The 22,514-nt window shown below is 47.8% G+C and overlaps 2 protein-coding genes across 2 annotated transcripts in view; one reads left to right on the top strand and one right to left on the bottom strand.

Moving 5' to 3' along the window:
• The first annotated feature begins 790 nt into the window (after nt 1-790).
• On the top strand, nt 791-2,886 carry DAD1 (defender against cell death 1). The gene is made up of 3 exons (XM_040087315.1): nt 791-1,031; nt 2,029-2,179; nt 2,699-2,886. Exons 1-2 carry the CDS (start codon nt 821-823, stop codon nt 2,157-2,159), a joined length of 342 nt encoding a protein of 113 aa, XP_039943249.1. The 5' UTR covers nt 791-820; the 3' UTR covers nt 2,160-2,179; nt 2,699-2,886.
• Nucleotides 2,887-10,565: 7,679 nt separating this feature from the next.
• Nucleotides 10,566-22,514, bottom strand: part of LOC120763919 (M1-specific T cell receptor alpha chain-like) — a 144,122-nt gene continuing 132,173 nt past the window's right edge. The window contains exons 5-8 of the mRNA XM_040087550.1: nt 14,461-14,724; nt 12,911-12,958; nt 11,314-11,423; nt 10,566-10,842 (exon numbers count right to left, since the gene is read on the bottom strand). Coding sequence (XP_039943484.1) covers nt 10,837-10,842; nt 11,314-11,423; nt 12,911-12,958; nt 14,461-14,724 — 428 coding nt within the window. The 3' untranslated portion in view covers nt 10,566-10,836. The remainder of the gene's footprint in view (nt 10,843-11,313; nt 11,424-12,910; nt 12,959-14,460; nt 14,725-22,514) is intronic.

Genomic DNA, 22,514 nt, shown 5'->3' with positions numbered 1-22,514 from the left:
GTTTTGTGTGCAACCAAAGGGTTCTACAAGAGACTCTACATGTTTATATTTACAAACACTCATCATTCAGAATCATCTCAGTCTAGGGCTCTACTAGCAAGCACCTGGGTTAGGACCTGCTGCAGAAGGTCAGGGAAATGTCCCTTCCAAGGCAAACCAGTCCCTGATTCTGTGACAGGAAAATGCCTTTCCTTCATTGCAGAGCCTGTGCGGGAGCATCCGCTGCCCACAATGAGAGCAACCCTCGTTTTGGAGAAATAGGAAGGTTGGAATGATTTAAACAGAACGAACATATCGAGAAAAGTTCTGCTTTGGTTTGTTGAAAAGTCGTTCCCCCCGTCAGAAACCTAGAAGCAGCAGAGTTGTTTTGGTCTCAGCTATTTTGCTGAGTTTGAATAGTTTTTAAGGCAAAAACAAAGCAGCAACAACAACAAAGGAAAATAGCGGTTTCCCTTTCTCCAGCTGCAAGCAGGGCGATATAGGTCTGTTTTCCACCACTCTCGTGGTAGACCCCAGCCATTCCCTCACGCAGGATCCCGCGTCCGCCCCTCGGCCGAGCCGCCTCAGGCAAGGCCCCGCCCCCAGCAGCAGTGCCGGGCTCTGATTGGCCTCTGGAAGGAACGGCTCTCTAATCTGCCCAGCAACAGCTGTCTCCGAGCTCTTATTGGCTCTTGAAAAGCACCAGGGGTGGGGACGCCTTGAAGTTTTTGACGCATGCGCACATCCAAGCGCCGGTCCCCCTATCGTTCACCGCCACGTCGGTGCGCGCACGCGCAGTGCGGGCGGGCGGCGCGGCGCGTGCGCAGTGGCGGGAGCGGCCATGGCGGGCTCGGTGCGGGCCGTGGCGCGGCGCTTCCTGTCCGAGTACGGCGGCGGCACCGCCGGGCGCCTCAAGGCGCTGGACGCCTTCCTGCTCTACGTGCTGCTCACCGGCGCGCTGCAGTTCGGATACTGCCTCGGCGTCGGCACCTTCCCCTTCAACTCCTTCCTCAGCGGCTTCATCTCCGCCGTCGGCAGCTTCATCCTGGGCGGTCAGTGCCGGCCCCGCCATCCCCCTCACGGCCGGAGCGCGGGCCGGGCTCACCCTCAGCCTCTGCCCGGAGGCCGCGGGCCTGGCGGGGATCCTTAGAAACCGGCGGGTGTCCCGGAGCAGCGCTCGGAGCCGCCCCGGCAGCCGGGGGAAGGGAAGGCCGTTTCCCGAGCTCCCCGTTCTGCTCCCGGCGGGGCAGGATCTCCCCGGTAGCTTTGCCCCTGCGGGGCCGGTTCGGGTTCTTGTCTCCACAACTGTCCTTACAGCCAAGGGGCTCGGTGGAACCGGGAGTGCGGCAGCGACACATGCTCGGTGCTGCTCCCCAGAACACCCCAAACCCTCGCTGTTTCTCTGCCGCCCTCCTCAGGCTGGGGCAGCGGGGGCTGCTCAGGGGAGGAGAAGGTTGCAATGAGACTTGAAAGCTCCTTCCAGGGCTGAAAGGGGCTCCAAGACAACTGATTCCCAGCTGAGAGACAAGGACCTGGGGTGACAGGACACAGGGAATGGCTTCCCATTGCCAGAGGGCAGGGAAGGAATGGGATGGGATATTGGGAAGGAATTGCTCCCTGTGAGGGTGGGCAGGCCCTGGCACAGGGTGCCCAGAGCAGCTGTGGCTGTCCTGGTTCCTGGAAGGGTCCAAGGCCAGGTTAGATGGGGCTTGGAGCACCCTGGGATAGTGGAAGGTGTCCCTGGGACTGGAATGAGTTGATCTCTAAGGTCCCTTCCAACCCAAATCTTTCTGTGTTTCTAACACACCGAACAAAGGACGTAGGAGTATCCCCATTTCTGTGTGAGTCAATCCTACTCTGAGCCTGTTCCCCTCAGGGCTCTGTGGTGCTGTAGGACCACTGACCATGACAGCCCCCTCCAAATCCCCTAACAGCATCCTGCTCCCCTGTAGTAACGATGGAGTAACTTTTCCCATCCTGGGCTGTGCTTCCCACCACGACTCCCTACTCCTGTGCTCACTGGTGGCTCATTCTTTCTCTGCTGTGCAGTTTGCCTCCGGATCCAGATCAACCCCCAGAACAAGGGCGAGTTCCAGGGCATTTCACCGGAGCGGGCGTTCGCTGATTTCCTCTTTGCCAACACCATCCTCCATCTCGTCGTCATCAATTTTGTGGGCTGAGCTCCAGGAGAGGCTGCCAGGTGCTGATCTATGGGGTCACAGAAGGGGCAACCATGGCACTGCAGTGCTTTTGGGGAGAACTAGAACAAGAGGGGATCCAGGAATCCCCTGAGCTCCCAGCTTCCTGTTGGCCAGGCATAGCTGAGCTGTTGTCCTCTGGGCTGGCACAGAGTGAGGATTTATGGCTTTCTGATTTTGAGCATATATTCTTCAGCTTTTATAATTAAAGAGTTTAACCAGGACTGCTACAGAAACCTACCCACATTCCTCTCTCATGAGAGAGATTCCCCATTCTTCTTTGCAGGAGAAGCTTTGGGAACTCAAATTCCTGGGCTCTGTGAGGCTGAGGAATGGCTGGGGTTCAAGTCCGGAGTTTCTTTGCAGATGAGGCAGCTGGGGACAGATGCAGCTGGGTGTTGGGGAGTGGGGACATGCCCTGTTGTTACTGTGCCAGGGCTCACAGGATCACTGGGGCTTGGGGGAGCTTTGTCCCTTCTGCTCTGCAGTAACATTGCTGATGTTGCCTGCTCTCTTTCCAGGTCTTGAACTGCTCCTGATGGCAAAGCCTGGCACAGGGAAGTGCCCTACACACTCTCACCTTCTCTCTTGGTGGAAGAAGGGGACGCAGGGCTCAAGATTTTTCCCCCACAGAGTGTCCTGTGGAGGGACCTGCAGACTCATTGTGTAACTGATCCTTTCCATCAATAAAACCCTTTATGACACTGCAGCCTTTTCCATGCTGGTGACAAATACAGAGCTTCTTCTGCATGCAGTTTTCCTCTCAGGCATGACTCCCTAGTTTTACCTCTCTCCCTTCCTTTCTACCCAGCAGGCTTTTTTCTGTGCCCCACTTTTGGAAGGAAGTAGGAGACAAATGATCATGGAAACTCAGTTGTCATCCACCCATTTAATCTCCCTTTTTTCCTGCCTTTTGATCTTCCAGAGTCTGTTGTCAATGTGGCCCTGGGCTTCAAAGCTGTGGAAAATTCAGATGAGGCTGTGGTTGGTGGTCACAAAGGGAAGGAAGTGTCCTCCAGCACACCCCCAGGTGCACCCAGACCCTCCCACATCCCTTAGAGACACGGGGCCACATCTGGATGTTCCAGCTGGACTTAGAGGCTCCCTGAGGGCTGTGGGTCATAGAGTGTCAGGGTGCCTGCACTCTGATGTGCTGATAAACACGGGGATGTTGGCATGGGCTGCCCAGCCTTGCAGTGGCACTGGAGCTTCCCTGGGGCTAAGAAGGAGCTCCCCCCTCAGAATCACAGGATCAAGGTTGGAAGAGACCTTCCAGATCGTCCAGTCCAGCCATCCACCCAGCACTGCCACTGGAATTAAACCTCATCACCCAGTGCCAGATCCTGGCTCCTCCTGAACACCCCAGGGGTGGTGACTTCACCACCTCCCTGGGCAGCCCCTTCCAAGGCCCTGATCCACTCTGTATCTCCCCTGTCTCAGCTCAAGGCCATTCCCCTGCTCTGCTCGCTGCAGTCACAGCACAAGGGACTGACCCCACCTCTCCAGAGCCTTTCAGAGGTGTGATGTGACCCCCCCTGAGCCAGCTTCTCTGCAATAGACAACCCCAGCTCCCTCAGCCATTCCTCACAAGAGAAATGTTTTCTAGTCCTTTCGGGAGCCTTGTTGCCCTTCACTGGACACACTGCAGCCCCTCAAAGTCCTTTTTAAAGTGAGGGGTCTGGAACTGAGGCAGCACTCGAGCTGCAGCCTCACCAGCACCCAGTACAGGGGAGTGATCGCTTGTGGCTGCACTGTTGACACCAGCCAGGCTGCTATCGGCCTTCTTGGCCACTTGGGCTCACTGTTGCCTCACGCTGAGCTGGCTGCCAGCCCTGCCAAACCCCTTTCTGCTGAGCAGCTCTTGAGCTGCTCCTCCCCCTGCCTGGAGCTGCAGGGCGATGCTGTGACCCCAGCGCAGGACAGCCTGGAAGTTCATGCCATTGTGCTTTGCTCACTGATCAAGTCTGTTCAAGTCTCACTGGAACCTTTGTCTATGCGGTTCTGGCCTCACACTGTTCCTGCTTCGTGCTTGTCTGGTTTTCTCTGCGGCTGAAACGCTGGGAGGTAAAACCTTGAGAGCCTTGAGACTCCAAGGCATGGAAATGTTTGTGTGCTGCACTGAGGAGATGGAGCTTCGGGTCTCTGGCTTCAGAACCTCCCAGAATTCTATTCTTGCTCCTGCTTACCACATTTTTAACATTTCCAGCTGTGCTGCAGCCATTAAACCTGTAAAGCTCTGAAACCTGGGGCTCCCAAATCTCTTGCCTGACACGGCTGTGAGGTGTGAAGGGGTCAGGGTTCTCACTGTCCTAGACAATGGAGTCTGGGTCTGTGTCAGGAACAAAGAACTTGTCCCAGCTTGGGCACCACCACTCCTGGACTTATTTGCAATGGCAGCAGTGCCTGGAGAGCAGGCAGGGGCTCACAGGGTGCAGGGGTGGTGTAGTGGGTTGACTTTGGCTGGATGTCAGGTGCCCACTCAGTCACTCTCACTCCCACTGGGACAGGGGAGACAATAAGGTGGAGAATGACCAGCAGGGTGAGATAAGGCAGTTTTACCGCAGTAAAAGAAAGACATCAGTGAAGAACTGCACATACACGGGCTAAAGAGAAAAAAAAATGGTCAGTCTCTGCTTCCCATCAGCAGCAACATTTGGACACTGCTGGGGAAGCAGGGCTTCAGCGATGGTTCCTCTGGAAGGCAAACATTGCAAATTCAGGAATACTCCCCTTCCTCCTCTGTCCCTTAGCTTATCCATCTGAGCTGTTGTCACACGGTATGGAATATCCCTTTGGCTGACTTGGGTCAGCTGGCCTGGAGCTGTGACCCCTCCCGGCACCTTGCCCGCTCCCGTGCCCTCTGCTGGGGGAGGAATGCCAGAGGCACAGCGCTGCTGGCAGAACCCAAACCACCGCTCTGTTACCGACGCCCTCGCAGCTACCAACGCAGAGCACAGCTCTGGGAGGCCTGGGAACTTTCCTTTGGTCACAGCACGGGTGGTAAAGGATCCATCCAGCTCTTCTTTCATGTGACAGGGCCCTGAGCTGTGCCTGGGCAGCCGGAGCAGCACATCCACGGGGGGTGATGCTCGACTCAGGCGGGGACTTGATGCTCACTGTGCCTTAAATAAATTGTGTCACTGGGTGTTGAGATTTTAGCACGCCTTCATTGAAGACTAGAAGCTGGGTGGTTGTAAAAGCAGTCCTTTATTGAATGGCTAAATCAGTCCCATGAAAGCAAAGTTATTTAGAGTCCACAGCAGTATGCAGGAGCCTTCCAACATAAAGTTTCTAGGCAGGAGCAGCAACAGCAGCACTCTTAATCTGTGTTCCATGAGCAGCTGCAGCAGTAGCAGCAACACCTTTATTCCGTGTCCCCTAAGTGTATGTATTCTAACACTGTCAGTGCATTTTATTCTATTTTTAGCCAATCAGGCTTAAACATGATTTTTCTTACAATGGTGTTGGAGCTATCCTAAGCTAAAATTGATGTATGTTAATATTCTTAAATTCTTACACAAATTCTATGCATATAACTCTATCTGTTCTATCTAGGAATGTTTTAGCAAGGCTACATTATTTTTATTATAACTAGGATTTAACTAACTTTGCAAAAGGCAATGTTACTGAACTTTAAACTAGGAATTAGGTCCTTTTCTTACTCACTGACACAGTGTCTTATTTGTTTAAGCCACTTAAAAATCCTGTATTTGTTTAAAACTAAACTTGCATTTCTACCTCATGTCTGTGTGGATTTATGTATTTTAGTTTTTCTGAAGGTTCTAATTCAATCCTCACATTTCTGGGCACTCCTGGGCCTGTGTGGATTTGGCCCAGGGAAATTCATACTCCAACAACTGGGAGAGATTTTTTTCTGTCAATTTTTCCCCACCATTTGGTATAATTATTCCTGACAATTTGCCCATCAGACTGCATGAGTCTTTCCAGAAGGAGAAAAATACTTCTTTGTGTTCTTGTGATCACAAGTCTAATTGAGCAGAAAACAAATCTGTTAAAAAGAGAGAAAAAAAGAAAAGGGGGAAGAAAAAAAAGTAAGAATAATGAGAGATTGTGGAAAGACAAGCTAATCTTGCACTTGGTTAAAAAATACAACGAGCAAAAGAACAAGGAAACATGCAACCAACCACTCCTGGAAATCTGAATGGATTTTCTTCCCCTGAATTCCAGGAGAAGTCTCTGCAGCAGATGCTGTTTTAATTTAACTGCTGAGGACACTCAGGTCCATCCTCCCCTGGCTGCTGCAAGGTGCTGAGCCAGAGAGGATGCGAGGCTTTGCTGTGGAGCTTTCCCTTTTTTTTTTTGTCCTTTTTCCTGCTTCTTTCCTCCAGTTGCCATTAGCTCAACAGTAAATTCTTGAGGGAAAGGAGAATTGCAGAGGGACTTTTTACAAAGGATGTAAGATGACAGGACCAGGTGGAATGGTTTCAGACTGCCAGAGGGCAGGGTTAGATGGGATATTGGGCAGGAACTGTTCCCTGGCAGGGTGGGCAGGCCCTGGCACAGGGTGCCCAGAGCAGCTGTGGGTGCCCCTGGATCCCTGGCAGTGTCCCAGGCCAGGCTGGACAGGGCTTGGAGCACCCTGGGATGGTGGAAGTTGTCCCTGCCCATGGCACTGGGTGTTCTTTACAGTCCCTTCCAAGTCCTATCACAGCTCCTCCTGCGTTGGAATAAACTTCAGGGTGTCCACTGACACCTTCAAGCTCTGGTCCTTGTAAAGTCCACACTTTGTCCCTGGTCACACGCGGAGGAGGATGAAAATGAGAGAGGATGGTTTGTGCACAGGGCCAAGTTTGATGAGAGGTGACAAACAGCAGGCAGGATATTTTCTCCAACAAAACCCTGAAAAAACACACAATTTCATCTTCCACCCCCAGGAGGTGACAGGGGAGGGGATGATGAAGGTGGACCATGAAAATCTCCTTCCTTAACAGTGTGAGGGGACTCTGCTCTTTCATCTGGGACAGGAGAAGTGGAAGGATTTTTCTGCACACATTCAATCTGTAAAAAGGGTGCAGAGACCTATCAGCAAATTCAGAAATCTGACTCAGTCCTAAGAGCTCTCCCACGCTTTATAATGCATTTCTCTCCTCCTTTCCCTGCCCACTCTATACATAGCTCAATCCTTCCTGCTGTGCCCAAAACAACTCCCCAAGTGCAGCCTGTGGTGAGGGGTGGGAGGAGAGGACGACTTAACCCCATTCCACTTTTGGCTTGTGGTCTAACGTCTGCTGTTCTTTTCCACAGTTTCTCCCCGTCCCTGCCACGTGCCACCTCCACCCCCTTTGTGCTGCACTTTCCAGAGGAAGTGGGTTTTGTGGTGGGGTGTAGACGAGCAGCAGTGGTGACCCAGATCTCGATCGTGGCGTCATGGAACTTGTGCTGCGGCCTCTTCCTGCCCCACCTGGGCCACCAGCCCCTTTCCACCTCCTGTCCTGCTGTTATTTCCTGGCTTTGCTTTGCCCTGTGTTTTTTTTGTGTCTCGAAATAAACAAGAAAACGCAGGGAAGGGGGGGCACGTTGTTGTTGTGGGAGATTGGCAGCCTGATATCTGCAAGGGTCTTTGAAGGAGACCTTGCAAATTCGGTGCTTTGCAGGACATGTGCCAAAACATTTAACTCATCTCCCACTTGGCAAATCCTGTCACTGGGCTGGGTTTAACCTGGAAGGGGTAACAGAGGCAGGACAGTCCTTAACTCTTGCCCTTTCATCGAGGAGTGAGTTTGAAGTGCAATATCATCAGATTATTTAGTGATGCTAAAGGTAAGTGAGTATCTGGCTGTTTCCCAGTGACATGGCAGATTTCATCATGAGTGGAATGCAGGCTCCAAGAGCTGCCTGAAATCCAGCACTGGAGGAGCCACAGGCTTCCTACAGCTGGAGAGAGGGAAGAATGATGGTTGTGTCAAGGGAGAGACAAGAACAAGTCCCTGAACATCTGTACTGTAAAATAATCAGGGTGAGAGGAATGAGATTGGTCTTTACAAACAAGCCCTGGGTAGATAAAACCAGCACTGAGAGATAAGAGAAACAAGGGGAAGGATTCTACTGATTGATGAATGGAAAAGAAGGTATTTGCCTTTACAAACAAACCATAAGTTTGTTTGTAAATGAAATTGAATATTGAAAGATGAAAGCAACAATGGGGAAAACCCATAAATCCCATAAAAATTAAAAATTAGCAGGGGGTTACACATTAAAAGGGGAATCTGAGGTCTTAGGCATTTCGGGAAGTCTGTACCTCTCAAGTACCTCAGGCAATGGGGAAAGAGAGAGGGAAATGTGGCCGGGAAATTGGGATAAAAAGGAGGCTGCATCCTCTGAAAAACTGAGAGACCCCAGGGGAAACGCCCCGTGGCCTCTCCCTTTATTCGAATAAAGTAAAAGGACTCCTGTCTCCTTTTTGGACATAAACCTCTGGTGTTCGTGGAATAATTTTCCTAACAAGGGGAACAGACAGGGAAAGGTTAAAGTTGTTCTCTGTCAGGAGGGGTCAGTAACTCTGTCACCCTGTGACAGGTCACCTGCTCAACGCTCAGGTGCAGCACCAAGGCAGGACACCAGCGAGGCTCTGTCGTGTTGCTGCTCAGCAGGCTGGGGTCAGGTCCTGGCACAGTGCTCCCACAGGAAGCAAATGTTGGAATGGTGACCCTGTGAACCCAGCTGGGTGAGGGACAGCCACCCGCAGGGGTCCTGAGAGGCTTTTCCTGACAATTTGGGAACTGCTGGGAGGTACAGCCCAGGTTCAAGCTTTGCAGGGAGAGCGTGTTTCTGCCAGAGCATACTTCTCATTTCTCCCCACAGAGGAACCTCTGGTGACCCCTGAAGGTTTGAGCTTTTCTGTTTTTCATGTATTTGTGATCCTGCAATTCTTTAGTGTGTAACTCCAAACTCCACACACAGTGTGAGCTGCTGCTTTCCCATTTTGGTCAGACACAACAATTCCTCTCCAGGCCTGGGGACCAAGGACACCTCTCTGCCTCAGGCCCTGAGCGATGGAAACAAAAGTGAATTGGGGGGAACAAACTGGGGATAAATGACTTCATTACCTGAAGCTGTAACTGGAAGATTAACCCCCAACATGCAAACAGACCAAACTCATAAAAGTGTGAAAACCCACGACCCATGGTCCATTTTTGGGTGTAGCCCCTGGAAGGTTTAATTTGCCCAAAATGTACCTGAAGGCCTTTCAATAAACAGAGCAGCTTTTTATTCCCTTAATTTTTTTTTTCCCCCTCTGTTTTGAGGTAGTCCCTGAAAGGCATCAGTGTGGCATCAGAAGATGTTGGAGAAACTGCTGTCACGAAAGGAGAACATTTCCCATCCAGACCTGCCAGGGCCAGACACAGCCTGGAGGCTCCACTGGTGTCACCGCTGCCAAGCAGGTGCCCTGTGCTGCTGTGACACTCAGGAGTGGGGGACCTGGGGACAGGACACCTCAGGGTCCTGTGTGCCCCTCCTGCCTCCAGGACCCTGTGAACGGTCCCCTCACTGTGTCCAAGCCGTGTTTTTGTTGTCTCCACCCAGCACAGAGTCCCCTTGGGTCAGAGAAGCTCCCCCCTTCTCTCCCTCCCCTCTGTCCTCACAGCACAGGTGTCCTGCAGAAGGACTTTGTTCCCACCCTCCCTGGTGGATCCAACCCCTTCCCTCCTTCACCCCAAATGCCTCAAACTAACGCAGGAGACAAAGAACTTTCTCATTTTTCATAGGAATTGTTTGATAACAGCCTGAAGGGATGCCAAGACATCTCGTGGGTGCCAGTAGGGTTCATGAATTAGCAGCACGCAGATGCCACAGGCAAGCACTGTTCCAAGGTGGGCACACATGGGCAGGTAAATATTTCAGTGGATTTTAATGAAATTATTGCAAAAAGAACTTGGGAGAGCTCAGGTTGTTAGAAGTAAACAAATAGAACAAAAGCGGTTTGTATTTTTAGTAGACACAAAGCCAAATTTTGAACTGGTTTAAATTAAGATGTTATGGTCAGTTATTTAAACTTAAAAAAAAAATAAAATAAAAGTTTTGGTTTGTTCTGTGATATTGAAATTACAATTTCACGGAATTTGGGACTTCTGGGAGACCTGCAGCTCATCCTCTTGGGAAAAAAAAAAAGGGAAATCTTGCTCTGGTCTAGCAAAGGGTAGCAGGACAGTGCATCTTGAGTCAGTCTCCCTTTGCTTTTCAAAGTGTTTCATTTGCACCTGAAAAGTTTCCTGGGGGTGCACCCTGAGAGACATGAATACCCTAAAGCTGCCAAGACAGGAAAAAAATCCCATTCAGGTGATATTTAGCTTGCAGTTTTTAACAAACAACACTGCTCCAGGCACAAGTCATGGTTTTAATTCAATTAACAGCGAGAGGCTTGGCAATGTATAATTACAGCAAAGTCTGCTTCATGCAAAAGAGGCAGTGTATGGTGAATGACCCAGGCATCTGGAGGGCAGGATGCTGGAAACGTCTCGTTTTGAGCAGTCTTAAAGCAGTGAAAATAAAGAATTTTAGAATATAATGGCTGGTGTGATTTATAAGAACAGCAAGTGATGTCCCTTGCACAAGGAATATCCCTGTGCTCCCTCTTGCTCACGGTGCTCTCTCAAAGCAGATGGTTTGGGTACTTCAGGACTGCACCACCCGGTTACTCTCAGTCCTGTAACAAAAACAAAGAGGTGTAAAATCGTTATTTGAGTTACAGTGGCAGCTGCACAATTATAGAGCTGAAGTGTCCAGGCAGGAGAAAGAGAAGGAACAGACACTGTGAAAAACTAATGTATTAGGATTTATATTAAAGTCAATAACCATCAAACTTCCCCAGCTGGAAACAGGTGAGGAGAGAGATCTGATGGATGAATGCAGGCAAGGGAAGGGATGGATGTAGAAATAGAAGGGAGAAATGTCTTGAAAGGAAAAAAAAAAAATCTTATGGACAAGGAAGAGCATTTGAGCAATGGGTTAAAATGGTATGGCCAGAGGAATGGAGGGATTTTACTGGTGGCAGACAAAAGAAGTCTGGACAGACTCCATGAACAGATATTCCAGAGAGAAGGAGCATTCATAGCTGAGGAACAAATCCAGATGTTTTCTGACAGATGTTTTCAGACCCCCCCCCAAGCATACTCACCTTTTTTTTCTTCCACAGAAGCATTGTCATCAGCACATTAAAAATTATTCCTTTCATTAAGACTATTTTGAGGCCCAGCTGTGATAAAGACAGTGTGTTCAAGTGTTCATCTGGAAAAAAAAAACCCAACAGAACAGAAAATGAGAGTCACAAGAGCACTGAGCCATCCTCGTGTTCCAGACAGACTGAAAAGCCCTTTTTAAGGAAGCTGCTCTGTTGTGTGATGGAGCCAGCTGGTAGGACAGGAAATGAGACAGGGAGTAGCACTGAGAGGCTTTCATTTCTACCACTCATTAACCACTTAATTATCCAATATGCCAGTGAAAGGAATGAAATTTGTCTTTACAAACAAGCCCTGGGTAGATAAAACCAGCACTGAGAGATAAGAGAAACAATGGGAAGGATTCTGCTGATTGATGAATGGAAAAGAAGATACTTGCCTTTACAAACAAACCATAAGTTTGTTTGCAAATGAAACTGAATATTGAAAGATGAAAGCAACAATGGGGAAAACCCATAAATCCCATAAAAATTAAAAATTTGGGGGGGGGCAGTATACATTAAGAGGGGAATCTTAGGCATTTCGGGAAGTCTGTACCTCTCAAGTACCTCAGGCAATGGGGAAAGAGAGAGGGAAATGCGGCCGGGAAATTGGGATAAAAAGGAGGCTGCGTCCTCCGAAAAACTGAGAGACCCCAGGGGAAATGCCCCATGGCCTCTCCCTTTATTTGAATAAAGTAAAAGGACTCCTGTCTCCTTTTTGGACATAAACCTCTGGTGTTTGTGGATTAATTTTCCTAACACCAGTCTGCCAGCCAGTGGTTTTAAATACTGTCCATTGTCAACCCAGGATGCTGGAAACAGCCCTCCATCCTCCCCCGAATTTTTTTGAAGATGGGCAGGAGGAAAGCTTTTAATTTTGCTTTTAATCACAGAACACAACTGTATTTGAAGTTTATATTAATCTGAGGTTACAAAGCCACTTCTATTTGAAAATACATCAGTCTATCCTGGAGAAGGAGGGAGCTGTCAGCAAAAACTCGCTGTAAGTTTCTCATTGAAGGGCTGATCCAACCAGCCGTGTTTACTGAGTTATTTTCCCGAGATTGTGCTTTGGAAAGATTTGCAAGAGCAGAGCTGCTCTGTGAGCAGGGCAGGCACAGGCTCTGCTCTTTGAAGTGGCGCAGGAGCAGATCCTTGGAGTGCGGCTGGGGCAGAGCTGGTTTGGGTGCACGCAGCTTCAGCGAGCCCTGAGCGCAGAAAGCACCGGCTCGGCAATGGTTTCATTGGGTGTTTGTGCACCCAGAATAAATTCGACTCACAGCAGTACCTGGAGCCACTCTGGGGTGAGTCAGAGTGAGAACATGTGGGCTCTGGCTACACTGCATAAAATTATCATCTTGCATCAGGAAAGCTGCATTAACACCACGACTATCAGCCTTGATGCTGAAAACCTGTGGGGGCCCTTTTGGAAATTTTCTGTCTGAGTTTTTGCTGCTTCCAGAAGAATTCTGCAAGCAAGGAAAAGCAGCAAAAACCAGGAAGATGTTTGCTTTAGTCAGGCCAAACTTTTCTCCTCAAATGCTGCGTTACGTACCTGTCCTGAAGTGTAGGGACAGCCCTGTGACACAGACAGCGCTGGCACCTGCAGAGAGTCACAATGAATTTGATTAATAACAAAATAACAATAAATTTGATTAACAACAAAAATTTACTTCTTCAGAGGTCTATAAAAGACTTCTATAAGTCCTTTTGCTTAGAAGGAATAAATTAGAGTTTCGGGCCAACAAACCTTACCATAAACACTCTTTTCTCCTTTTTTTTTCAGGACAAGCATAAAATATGATCTAATTAAACTTCACTGTCTCATTGGACAAAGGAATTTCAAGCTTTCTATCCCCCCACAGTGTGTTTTTAAGATCCCTCTGCTATGACTGTGAAGGTTGTGGGTTCGTTCCTCACATGAGGCACCATTAGATGTTTTTATTTTTCTTCTGTTAGAGTTGGGATTAAATGCTTGAGACACGGTATTTCATGTTTGGACTTAGATGTTTATTGATTCTTATTTATATTATAGTTTCACAAGCTGTGAGTTCTACAGCACTTCTAGCTAACAAAGTAAAATAATGGCTCTGTCTGTTTCTCTACAAGGCCTTTTAAGGATAAACTGTCTAATTAAGAAGTGACACCTAAGTTATTTTCACTTTTAACTTAATGACTAACCACCTGTGGCCCGCAATGTGCACTTAACGATCTAATTATAAAATACTACCTAGACCCATGAAGAAGGTGAAAAAGAAGAACTAGCCTACGCTCTAAAACTTCCATCTTGTTTTATATTTATTAGTATATTCTAAAACCTTCAACTCTAAGTTTTCTGCTGTGTGATATTACACACTTCCATCCGAACTACACACTCATAATCTCAGTGCTATCATTTAAATTTGGAAGCTTTCTCCTGTCACCGAGACACACAAAGCAGTCACATGCAGACAAGAGATTTCGTAAGGCAGAGGTCCTTCCAAACCAGCTCCCAGCTGAGAGAGCGGAGAGAAGAGCCCCCTTTGTTTATTTCTTACTTTTTATACATTTGTGGGTCTAGCAGAAGATTGGCTTTTTGAGGTTTCCACCCCTCAGCCTCAGTGGCCAGACCAATTGTCAGTTACAATTGTTTTCAGGTTAGAAATATGCAAACAAAGGACAGAGAATGAAAAACAAAGGATTTGTTTATGTTGCATCTGTGGGAAAAAGGTAGAACTGCTCTTAATATTGTACAGTAACTAAAATGATCTGACTCTATTTAAGAAAATCAAAAGGCTCAGAAAAACCAGGGTAACATTCTCCCAGGTCTCAGGTCAAACGCAGTGTTTTCTTGAGGGTCAGTGCCTGTCAGCACAGAAAGTCTAAAATTTTCTGTGCCCAGGGTTCTAACGTGACTATTGACCCTTGATTTACCAGTCTACTGACCCTTGATCCCATTTCCACCAGGGATTAAGGAGGGAGAAAACAAGGAGGCAGCATTCCTCTGCCTTGTGGGACCCTGGTGGAGCACAGCCTGCAGGGCTGGGAGCTGCAGCCCTGTCCTGCTCCCACCAACAGCACCCAGAGCACCTCCAGCCCCGCTCAGAGCCCCAGAAATGCCATTACCACTCTCAGGGTCCTCGCCCTCCAGCTCTCCAAAGCCCTCGTGACTGGCAGCACACTGCAGCTGATCTCTCCTGGCCCAGAAGGTGGACAGGTAGCTGGATTCCTCACTGTTCTCTGGAGTTGCCACCCCCACGACAGCGGACGTGTGCTGCTCAGCAGTGTTAAGAGTGAGCTTTTCGGGGGAGTAATCTGTGATAAGGCACATCTCCAGGTCCTGGTCATCTTTAGAGGTCAGCCTGTAGACGGAGGGAGATGGAGTCACTTCTGCAAGAGGAGAAAAGAAGTCATTAGGTCAGATGACACACTCATAGTTCCTTCAGTCATAGCAGGCAGCCACTTGGAAATGGTTTGAAAGGCTTGAAAAACAGCAGATTTCTCCATTATTGCCTGATTATGGGCATCTTGTGCCAGCACACTGTGATCGGGATACGCAAAGCAATCACACGGAGACGAGAGATTTCGCAGGGCAGAGAGTTCCTCCGAGAGAGCCCAAGGCTGAACCAAGGCCGAGAGCCCCTCTGCCTGATTATTTCTTACTTTTTATACATTTGTGGGTCTGGCTGTGGATTGGCTTCTGGAGTTTTCACCTTCCAGCCAAATGGCCAGACCAACTGTCAGTTACAATTGTTTTCAGGTTAGAAATATGCAAACAAAGGACAGAGAATGAAAACCAAAGGATTTGTTTAGGTTACACGTGTGAGAAAGAGCAGAAACTGCTCCTAATATTGTACAGTAGCCAAAAAGTCTGACTCTATTTTATGAACAATCAAAAGGCTTTAAAAAACTCAGAAAAACCAGGGTGACAGCACACCTTCAGAGAACGCAAGCAGATACAGCAGATGATGCAGAAGTTACTTCTGTTGACTTGTGTTGTGTGCGAGACACAGAGCGGCCAGGCAGAATCCCTGGAGCACCTGAAAAGGCTCGTGGACATCCACAGCCTGGATGTCCCTACCTAACCCGGCCATTCCTCTTGGTGACAGCTCTCTGGACCTTGTCCTGGTGCAGCCAGGGACGTGTGTGACAGCTGGAGAGAGCCCCTGAGCAGCCTGGCCTGGCAGGAGCTGTCCCTGCCCATGGCTGGAACGTTGCTCCCGGCCAACCCAAATCGTTCCGCGATTTTGTGGTTCTTGAGACAGCCCAGGCCCGTTCTGCTTTTTCTGCAAATGTTTGGTCATATCCACCAAAAAATGCAAAAATCCCACTTCCTCGCTGTGTCCTGGGGGGCAGTGGATAAACCACTAAACCTTAAAGGTGTCCACATCTACCAGCAGTTCTACAAACGGTGCTCCTGCAGCAGGGAGCTCAAGAAACCACTGCAAAGTAGGAACAGGGGGTTGCATTCAGGGACAAAAAGGGGGGAAGCAAACAATATGTTCCGCCTTTTGTACCAAATTTTTCACAAAATTTTACCCTGCAGAGAAGAGCTTGAGGCACTAAAGACTGCAGATAGAAGAGATCTATTTTAAGATCTCTCTGCTGGGACTGTACCAGCCTACTGACCCTTAATCTTATTTCCACCAAGGAGGAGGGAGAGGGAAAACAGAGGCAAGGAGGCAGCATTCCTGTGTCTTGTGGGAGCATGGTGGAGCACAGCCTGCAGGGCTGGGAGCTGCAGCTCACACCCAGAGCTCCTCCAGCCCTGCTCACAGCTCATTACTCTTTCCTTGCCTCAAACTCTGCCAGTGAGTCAGTCAGACTGGGATTTTCCACACACACCATAACACAGCCTGCGGTTAAACCCCTTTTTTGCATATTTAGCTTTATAAACTTGCACTCTAAGCACACGTTTCATCTGTTCCTGTGAGAAGGTGAGTTCCTAAATCCTCACTCGTGGCTAACAGTAAAATGTTCCGGACACTGCAGTGCTCTCATGATGACTAGATGAAATATTACAGACATGCTGTAGCCACAGTGCAGGTTTGGGGCTCTCAGCAGCCCCGTGGCTGCATTTTCCTTTGGCCTTCACAGATTTCAATGACAGCTTCAGTTCACATTTATAAACTGATAAAATGTTACTGTGTAGGATTGAGAGTTGAGCTTAATCTTTGCTTTCTCCCTCTTCACATGCCTCACTGATAAATGTTGTAGAAATACTGAAGACTTCTTAGCTCCCAGATGAAGAAATTTTAATTTCTTTCCATGGGAAAAGTCTAGAAAGTTTCCCAAAATCTTCTTTATCACTGAAATAAATATTATCCATCCATTCTGTTCCCAGCTATTGCCACCTTGGAGAAATAGCCATACTTGTCTATTAGTATCATCTCAGAAAAAAAAATAATCCACAAAGCCCAAGGCTTCATTCTCTGGCCCATTTCCTGAATTGCAATTCATCTGTTCTAGCTTTGCCCTGGCTTTGAAGACCCTGATGAGACTCTGCAGAAACACAACCTAATGTCTGTTGGGACTCCCTCACCTCCCACACTCCCAGTGTTCTGGAAACAGTGATTGTTTGTTGGGGAGAGGAAGGCAGGAGCTGGTGAAAAGCTTGAGGACAGATCCCTGTGTAAAATACAGATGAGCCAGGGTAGATCTGCCATGGGGTACATGGAAATGGAAGAGAAGAGGAGGAATTTGTCAAGCTGCTCTCCTTATCTCTCATCACTGCACTGTGCTTTCTGAAGAGATAAATATCTACCTCTCTCCAAATTAGGGTGCTTTCCTCCCCCTCAATCTGTGCAATGCTTTGATCTTGAGCACAGAAACCAATAAAGCCTGTTTTTCACAGGAAGCTTCAGCAGGCTTGCAAAATATTTGTTTCCTGTTCTTACTCAGAGCGGCGGCTGCCTCGGTTCTGGTGCTGCAGTTCAGTTCCCGTAAGTTCCTTGGTGTATTTGCCCACTGCTATGAAGGTTCGAGATAGTTTTGGTGAATAACATCTACTCTAACCACAGCCCTGTTATTCTGTCCTTAATGAGCTGGTGCCTGTGCTGGAGATTCTGTATATTTATGACATCTATTCGTGGGAAAGAGTGAGAAGTGAATGGTGATGCTCTGAGCTTTCCATGCTGCCCAATTTTATCTTTGCTGAAGGATAAAGGTGGAAGAGCAGGAGCTGTTGGAATGCTGTTCCTGCCCAGTCTACAAGGACAGCCAACCAGAGGCTGATTTCAGGGGAGTTGAACCCTGTTCCAACTTCAGACTGAGACCTGTGCCCTTTCTTCTTTCCCCTCCAAACAAGCTGCAGTAGAAATCCTGAGCTGCTTTAATTCCCAGCTGGTGTCATGCTGAAAATTATCAATTGCCAAGGGAAGCTGAAAATAGGTTGTAATATTCTTCCATGAAATCCCTGGTCCATCTGATGCCATGATGATTTTTTTGCCTTTTCTTTTTACATACGTTTCATGTGTTCTCAGTACTCTTAGCATGCACACTTGTAATTCCTGAAGGCTGATATCTCAGCACAGTCCTGGTCTTCTGCCAGGCCAGAAGATCAAACATCCTAAAGGCCTAGAGAACCCTACACTGTCTTAGGAAACCAAGATTCTCTGCAGAACACGCTCTGTAAACCAAGATTAAGCCCATCTGGGGGAAACACGTTACAAGAGGGAAATGTCACAGCTTTCATTTAAGCTTCTCATTAGGGGATCTTTGTCAGATATGCTAATTTGCAAGATCTATAAAACTGTATATACAATCTACCTTGTGCATTTCAGTGAATTCCATCCTGATGAGATGTTGCACCTAAGGATCCTTATCAACTACTGAGATAAAAACCCTTTTATCCCTTAGCCGTGTCTGGCTCTCAATTCTAGGACCAGAGAAACCGGCATCACATCTACCCAATACACAAAAGATGCTCATATGGAACAGAAAGCTCAGGCTTACTTGGGGTGACAACAAGCTGGGTCCCAGGTCCAAAAGTGGGTTTCGTGTATCCCTGGCTGGCACACTGCTGCCAGCTTCTACAAAAATGTGGGCAAGTTTTTGCAATGCATGCTGGCAGCAGACAGTCCAGAGCAGGGGGTAACTTCAGGGAGCAATGATGGAACAGGCTGATTTAAGACACTATCAAAGTACCAAAAAAATCTACCAGAAAATTATCAGGATCAGAAACCCAGAGATCAAATTAAAAAAAAAAAAAAAAAAAAGTTCATTCATTCACTGGTTACAGTTGTTTGGTGTTATATATTTGGGGGCAAAACAAGGACTCATCTGCTTTTCCACCTGTAATATCACCTAAAATTCCATATCACTGAGCCACGCTGTTGTGGCTACAGCCTTTCAGTCCAGCTTTTCTCCTGAGTATTTACTGCCCACGTGCCTTGATCACCAACAAGGTCCTTTTCTTTTTTTCCAAATGTCAATTTTATCCCTCTCCACGCCCATAACTCACACGACCCAGGAAACCTCTGTGAGGACCCCGTTGGCCTCGGTTACAGTTGTGTCCTCAGGGGTTTCAGTGGCATGCCGTGCCTCTGTCTAGGTCTTGGAGCCTCACAGGCAGTCTGATCACTTTATTTCTTGGGAATTCACCCTCTGTCTCTCAGCTCTGCAGTGCCTCCAGCATTGCAAACGCTCCTGCAGTTGTGATAGTCAGCAAAGCCGCGAGTGCCAGTCACAAAGAGAATCCCCCTTGCGATATTTGTGGCTAACACGGTGTCCATGCATCAGGTAACCCAGCTAAAAGCAGTCAATCCCCATCCCAACACTGATATAAAATGCTGTAGTGCAATGCTCCTTGGTGATATTCTGATACGACAAAGACCAGCTAAAATGGTGATGATCTCCCTAAGCGGAGATTTTCTGAATCACAGACCCACAGAGGGGTTTGGATGGGAGAGAATTTGAAAGGTCATCTCAGTCAACTCTCCTGCAATGTCCAGGGACAACTTCAACTAAGATTGCTCAGAGCCCCACCCAACCTGACCCTGAATGTTTCCAGGCAAGTACCACCTCTCTGGGCAACCTCTGCGGGCATTTCACCGCTCCCAGAGTAAAAAAAAATGCTTTGTTAACTCCAGTTTGAATCTACCCTCTTCTAGTTTACAACCATTACTCTCTGCCCTGTCACTACAGGTGGTTTTTAAAACTTATTCTCCATCTTTCTTAGAAGTCTGTAAGTACTTTTAAGTTCGGAAAGGCTGAGAGAAGATCTCTCTGGAGCCTAGTCCAGGCTAAACCACCCCATCCCTCAGCCTGTCCCCACAGGGGAGCTGCCCCATCCTCCTGAGCATTTTTGTGGCACTCCTGTGAATCCACTCCAAGGTCCTTGTCTTTCCTGGGGCCCCAGAGGTGGGCACAGCTCCGCAGGTGGGGTCTCACCAGGGCAGAGCAGAGCAGAGCAGAGCAGAGCAGAGGAGGAGAATCAAGCCCCCAATCTCCTGGGCAATGCTGCTGAGGATGCAGCTCAGGATGGAGTTGGCTTTCTGGGCTGTGGGTGCACATCTTGGCCAGCAATGTAAATGTTATAAACATCCTGGCTTTTCAATGCATTTCCATTTTTCAATGCAACTCCATATCACCCATGGCTTTTCTCGAGGCCAATGGAAGTGGCATGGATAGATCCTTTAGGACAGAACAAATCCACGTGCCTGACTGCAGAAGAGCAGAACCAGGCTTTGTCTTAGCTGATCCCAGGAGTGCAATCAGAAGAGGAGCGCTGGAAGCCTGAGCCTGCCAGCTTGGACAGCTGCCCTGAGCTAAATGCCACTGCCTGAGGTGGGCAACAATGCCTTCGACAGCTGCCATTCCCCAGATCCTAGTGTACACTAACAAACTTGCAAATCAGTAAAAACATCAGGGGAAATGTACCTGGCAAAACCAGAAGTCTCGTCCCAGATCCAAACGTGAGTTTGTAATTTCCATAGCTACACAATAGCACGGGCCTCTACAATATCCAGAGCAGCATTGAGTGGAACCTTCAGCAATTAAATACTCCACCAAAAGAAATCCTGTTTATCTCTATGAACAGGCAGATCCATTCACCTAGGACTTTTCCACCTATTGACTTTCTTTTCATATGGTATTTTGCATTTTGCACTCACAAACACACTCTCCTTTATATTCCCCTCAATGATATTTGTCCCATTGTTTTGAGAAAGCCAACTGCACCACAACTTCTATTCTCCATCTTATTCCTCATTTATTTATTCTGCCAGCCAGATTCCTCTCTCAAAAATTAATTTATTTAATGTTACTGCACGGCTCCCCTAGGGACTGAGGGTGCAGTGGAACCTCCATCATCCCATCCTCTTGGATTTGCCACCTGAATGAGCCAAGAGTGATTCCAGAGCAAAATTGCCAGTTAGTTTTTGAGTAGAAAGCTCTTTTTGGTGTGCAGTTCTTTGGGGAAGGAAGATCATTGCTCATTCTGCCACTAAACTCTGAGGTTTCAGGATGCATGAGGGACGTTCCTCCAGTGTGACCAGAGCAAGATCTGGAGCAACTGCACACAGAAAAGGCCATAATTGTAAATCTGGAGACACCTACATGAACTCAGAGCTCTGATTTATAGCTCCTTTAGCTTGCTGATGGCTCCATATGAGCTTGAGAGTCTCATTTTTCTCAGATGTTTTTGTAGAGGGCCAGGCCAGGTCATTTAAAATAAGAGAATTTTCCTTCGGAGGTTTCCAGAAGGAATTAATTCCCTATGTTGTTGTCTTTTAACTTTCAGAATAAAATCATGTTGAAATTATCTTAAGAATCACTACTGTTTTGAGAAATGGAAACATTACTTTTCAAGAGTAAACTCACTCAATTTAGATATGAAACAATCCTAAGTATATTTTAAATAAATTTGGGAAAATTGATACATTTACAACAAATATTGATATCTTGTCATGTTACTTTCTTCCCCTTTTACAAAAGGTTTCAACAAGAGAAGAGGTGTAGGGATTTAGGGGGAGCTTTTTTCATACATTTGCGGCAGCAACAGTCAAAGCACACTTTTCTATCCAACCTTTTTTTCTTCAGAAAAGATATTTTGTTGTAAGGGTCACCTTTCCGTCCTTCCACCAAGTCATTCAGTCATTAGCTTTGCTTCTTGCCCTATTTCTCCTCTATCCAAATATTTATCCCACCCTCACTTTTAAGGCTGGTCAAGCTGTTCTCCACCAGTTCCAGATCCTCACTTCCAATGTGCTCCAAGCTTCACCGGGATGTGGCAGGACAAGGTAAATCCCCAGGACTCAACATGAGCTGGCTGTGACGTGAACTCGGTGCCATTCTCAAGGTCAGGCTCCCTGAGCTCCCTGACTGCCTTGTGCTTATATATCAAACATTTCTTTTTATATAACAACAGAAACCCACCCCCTACAGTTACAGCCCAAGGAGGTCCAAAGCACAGACCCAATATGTGCATTTTTTGTGTTCACATCCAGTTATGAGTCTGGTTATCTCCAACTATTCCTATCCACATACAAGAAAAGTCCTTTTTACCTTCTACAGCTTTATGAAAGCAGTTTCTCCCCTCTGCATTTTGCTGGTCTCTGCTGGCTTTCACCCTTCCACTTTGCCTCTCCTCTGCTTGAGGAGCTTCCCATCGACTTTCCAAGACAAATCCTCTTGCACGTGTAAAACCTCTGCTATGTTCTTTCTCAGGAACAGGGAGGGGAGAATATACCTGCAGCCATGGAAATCACTTGCTCTTAAGACCAATTGAAAACTCGTAGTCCTGTTGCTAAAATATTGTGGGGTGGCAAAATAGGCAAATAACTTCTGAGCTGAGAGAAGTATTTCCACCTGGGAACTGGGACATACCTGGAGAAACCATGAGTTTGGTTCCAGCTCCAAAGGTAAGCTTGCCATATGTCGCAGAAGTGCACTGTGACACAATGCTTTGCAAAATGGTGCCCTGGGTGGTGCTTTTGCTGGGTGAAGGCTGGAGAACATGGCAGTGCGAGGTTTTATTGGAAGCAGCTCACGGAATCACAGAATGAACTGGGTTGGAAAAGACCTTTGAGATCAGCAAGTCCAACCTATGACCCAACACCTCCTCATGAGCTAAAGCATGGCACTGAGTGCCACGTCCAGGCTTTGTTAAACACCTCCAGGGATGGTGGCTCCACCACCTCCCTGGGCAGACCATCCCAGTGCCCAGTCTCTCTTTCAGT

This window comes from Hirundo rustica, chromosome 27 (genome assembly GCF_015227805.2).
Source record: "Hirundo rustica isolate bHirRus1 chromosome 27, bHirRus1.pri.v3, whole genome shotgun sequence".
Taxonomy (NCBI): domain Eukaryota; kingdom Metazoa; phylum Chordata; class Aves; order Passeriformes; family Hirundinidae; genus Hirundo; species Hirundo rustica.
The sequence above is the reverse complement of the archived record's forward strand: the minus strand, read 5'-3'. Positions and strand labels throughout refer to the sequence as shown.

Bases quoted from the DNA above. Each gene is read 5' to 3' on its own strand.
- DAD1 (XM_040087315.1), top strand. From the start codon at position 821: ATGGCGGGCTCGGTGCGGGCCGTGGCGCGGCGCTTCCTGTCCGAGTAC. The intron at 1,032-2,028 runs GTCAGTGCCGGC...TCTGCTGTGCAG, and splicing joins CGGCAGCTTCATCCTGGGCG to TTTGCCTCCGGATCCAGATC.